Raw genomic sequence first — 4,301 nt, 5'->3', positions numbered from 1 at the left:
AAATTTTTAGTGGGGTTTTAAAAGCAATTTTAAAAATTAATAAGGCCAAATTTAATATTTCATCTTAACTTGGTTTTAATGATAGTTTTTGGGGTATTGTTGTAGTTGTTTTTATCAGGCTGTCAGCCGCCCTGAGTCCGCAAGGAGAAGGGCGGGGTATAAATTCAAATAATAAATAAATAAATAAATAAATAAATAAATAAATAAATAAATAAATAAATAAATAAATAAATAAATAATAAATAAATAAATAAATAAATAAATAAATAAATAAATAAATAAATAGAATAGAATAGAATAGAATAGAATAGAATAGAATAGAATAGAATAGAATAGAATTCTTTATTGACCAAGTGTGATTGGGCACACAAGGAATTTGTCTCAGGCGCATAAGCGCTCACTGTATTTATATACTTATATCTTAGTAGATACTTCAGATGAAATGTAGAAGATCTAGACCAGGTGTGTCCAATCTTGGCAAGTTTAAGACTTGTAGGCTTTAACTTCCCCAGCATGCTGGCTGTGGGATTCTGGGAGTTGAAGTCCATCCATCTTAAAGGCGCCAAAGTTGGGGAACACCGACCTGAAGGATCTGCCATCTCCTCGGTGCTGATGTCTCTGTTCTTAGCCTGTTCTCTTCCTGTTTTTACAGCCTTTTGTTCCAACGACAATGACATTCCAGGACGTTGTTGGGCCAGTGATCGTTTTAATTGGTGGTATTTATTTCTTCATTACTCAGGTAGGTTTTCCTTTTTGTTTACACATCTCTGACCACAAATGAATTTTTTAGTATACCATATAGATCAGTGGTGGCGAACCTATGGCACGGGTGCCAGAGGCGGCACTCGGAGCCCTCTCTGTGGGCACGCGCGCCATCACCCCAGTCCTAGGCCTTCAGATGGGTGTTATAAAACCTTTTCGCTTTAGGCCTCCGCCGCCATGTGCAAAAAAAAAAAGGTTCAATCAATCAGTCAATTTCAACTTCTCACGGGGAAAAAAATGATCTTGCAAAGTTGGAATTGATTGAACTTTTTAGTCCCACCCAGTCTGCCGTTACCACCGCAGCCACGCCCACCTAATTGGCAACACCCAGCCAACAGGCCACACCCACCTGGCACTCGACGATGCATAAGTGGGTTTTGGGTTGCAGTTTGGGCACTCAGTCTCTAAAAGGTTCACCATCACTGATATAGATAGTCCTTGACAACCATCCGTTTAACAATCATTCCGAGTTAAGACGGCATTGAAAAAAGTGACCTACAATAGATACTCGCACTTACGACCATTGCTGTATCCCCAGGGTCACATGATCAAAATCTAGACACTTAGCTAGCAGTGTGTATTTGTGGTGGCTGCAAAATCCTGGGGGTCACATGACCGCCATTTGCGACCTTCCCAGCCGGCTTCTGACAAGCAGTCACTGGGGGAAGCTAGATTCACTTAACGACTGCATGATTCGCTTAACAATGGCAAGCGATTTGCCGACTCGGTTAAGAACCACCTTGCTTAGCAGTGGAAATTGCAGTCCCAATTATAGTCAAGATGGAATGCCTCTTCTACAAATGGTGCTGTGCTTTCTATAACTCCACCTATGGGCTGTCCCCAACTTACGACTATTCATTTAGCAACCGCTTGAAGTTACGACAGCGCTGAAAAAGGCGACTTACAACCAGCGACTTACCCCGTACTTATGACCATAGCTGCATCCTGGCAGTCACATGCTCAGAATTTGGATGTTTGTCATCCATTGAGCATTCACGACATTCACAACATGCCATACTCATGTGATCACCATTTGTGACCTTCCCAGCAGCCTCCTGACAAGAAAAGTCAGTTTGGGAAGCCAGCAGCGAAGGTGGCAAGTTGTGGTGTCTCCCGTAACAGCTGCACTGCTTAATGACGTATTTTCCGGTTCCTATCGGGTCATACATTGAGGACTACCTGTAGGGGTCTGCCTCAGTTAAGCCTCCCACGAAAGCAGAATTCTTGAAACAGGCACCATTTCCAAAGGAACTTTTATTGGCAGGTATTGACAGCAGCAGAAGAAGGCAGGATCTGAAGGTTTCCCACTGGAATCAACAGGTTAAAAGAGACAATGCAAAACCTCACCCCCAACTATCCATCCGGCCGGTTTGAACAGGCCAATCCACAGGTGTGAAATTGATGTGAGAACGGGACATTCCAACCATCGTAAATATGAGTCAGTTGCCAAGCGGCTGAATTTTGATCATGTGCCCATAAGGATGCCGCAACAGTTCTTAAGTGTGAAAAACAGTCATAAGTCGCTTTTTTTTAGCACCGTTGAAACTTGGAATGGTCACTAAACGAACTGTTGTAAGTTGAGGATGATCTGTATAAGAACATAAATAAATTAAAACAAGCCAAACACTACCATTCTATTAAAGAGGGGGAGGCAGGGGTAGGATGTGATCTGTTGTTAATCCATATTAAATTGTTGTGGCATGGCGCAATGGCACCCTAGGTGGAAGTAGCTCAGCTCCACTCTCAAAATTCCCCCCAAATGAACAATTGGCCAGTGTGAACCGGGTCTTGCACACCTCTTCCCATATCCCTGTCATAATACAGTGTTCTGATTTCTGTTCTTATTTATTCCCTTTTAGAGTGTTCACTTCTGGAGAAGACGCTTCTCTTTGAAAAGTCTTCTAGTAGATAGATGCTTCGAGATATTCCTGTACGTGAGTATACGTTGCTGTTTTTATGGAGGGATTCAATCAATCAATCAATCAGAATAGAACTGAAAGGGACCTTGGAGGTCTTCTAGTCCAACCCCTTGCTCAAGCAAGAGGCCTGTACCATTTCAGATAGATGGCTGTCGAGTCTTTTCTTAAAAACCTGCGGTGATGAAGCACCCACAACTTCTGGTGGCAAGCCGTTCCACTGGTTAATTGTCTTCACTGTTAGGACGTTTCTCCTTAATTCCAGGTTGCTCCTCTCCTTGATTAGTTTCCCTCCATTGTTTCTTGTCCTGCCTTCTGGTGCATTGGAAAATAAGTCAGTGGCTCATTTCTAAAATCCTTTTTACCCTTTTTACCCTCATTGGATGCTGGCCTTTTGTTGGAAATATAGATGAGAACACCACTTGTGCTCCTAATTCTTTCACATTCTTCCTCAGCTGTTCATAATCTTTTGTTATTGTTTTTGGATTTATTGTTGAGTCATTGGTCACTACTTGCAGGAGAAGAAAGGGGTAGTAATCCATGGGGTTAATTATTTGAGTAAGATACTTAGTTACATCTTTGAGTTTTGCTCCAGGGAGACAATATATCTCCCTAGATTGACTGCCGGGTCTGCGGACTCACCGTCTCATGGTGATTGGCCCCAAGTCACTCAACTGTTTTTCATGCCTAAATTGGAACTAGAACTCACTGACTCCTGGTGATTGGCCCAAAGTCACTCAGGCAAGTTTCATGTCTAAGTTGGAACTAGAACTCACCGCCTCCTGGTGATTGGTCCAAAGTCACCCAGCTGGCTTTCATGCCTAAGGCGGGACTAGAACTCACCGTCTCCTGGTGATTGGCCCAAAGTCACCATCCGGCTTTCATGCCTCTGGTAAACCAGCCAGAAAACACAACCAGACGAGATAATTCTACTTTATTGTACAGCTCCATTAACTGAATCTTGCAGGTTTGAAAGTACAAATCTCCCACTGTTTCTTTGAACAATCTGAGAAATTAGGGAGCCTCCTATGTTTCTCTTTCTCTGCCCGTTATGCAGCTGTGGGCTCTGCCTTCTCTTACCTGAACATGCCCTAAACAGCATCTCTTCCTCTGTCAAGGCCTTTCTCACAGTACACCCCACACTAAATCATCGCTGCTTCTCTTTCTGTCTCTGGCCTTTGCAGGTTTGTGCAAGCGTGTACGATGCTGGCCTCATCCGTCATGTACTTTGCAAAGATGGAGGACTACGTGCTGCCCATGGTGTTCGCCTTGCTTTTGGGCTGGGTGAACATGCTCTACTACACCCGAGGTCTCCAGCAGACGGGGATCTACATCGTGATGATCCAGAAGGTAGATCACACAACCGGATAATTTTTTTTTCCAATTTTTAGTCCTCAACTTATATAGCAACTGGGAGAGGGATCTCCGAGTCCTAGTGGACAATCCCTTAGATAGGAGCCAGCCGTGTGCTGCAGCTGCCAAAAAAGCCAACACAGTGCTAGGCTGCATTAACAGAAGGAGAGAATCAAGATCAGGTGAAGGGTTAATACCACTTTACAAGGCCTTGGTAAGACCACACTTGGAATACGGCATCCAGTTTTGGTCACCACGATGTAAAAAAGA

The 4,301-nt window shown here is 43.4% G+C and overlaps 1 protein-coding gene across 1 annotated transcript in view; it reads left to right on the top strand.

Moving 5' to 3' along the window:
* Nucleotides 1-4,028, top strand: part of LOC107297814 (transient receptor potential cation channel subfamily V member 2-like) — a gene marked incomplete at its 3' end in the record, with an annotated part of 14,178 nt that extends 10,150 nt beyond the window's left edge. The window contains 4 exon segments of the mRNA XM_029286391.1: nucleotides 127-135; nucleotides 653-739; nucleotides 2,622-2,692; nucleotides 3,863-4,028. Coding sequence (XP_029142224.1) covers nucleotides 127-135; nucleotides 653-739; nucleotides 2,622-2,692; nucleotides 3,863-4,028 — 333 coding nt within the window.
* Between the last annotated feature and the right edge of the window lie 273 nt (nucleotides 4,029-4,301).

This window comes from Protobothrops mucrosquamatus, unplaced genomic scaffold (assembly GCF_001527695.2).
Source record: "Protobothrops mucrosquamatus isolate PMUCROS unplaced genomic scaffold, P.Mucros_1.0 scaffold3542, whole genome shotgun sequence".
Classification (NCBI taxonomy): Eukaryota; Metazoa; Chordata; class Lepidosauria; order Squamata; family Viperidae; genus Protobothrops; species Protobothrops mucrosquamatus.
The sequence above is the reverse complement of the archived record's forward strand: the minus strand, read 5'-3'. Positions and strand labels throughout refer to the sequence as shown.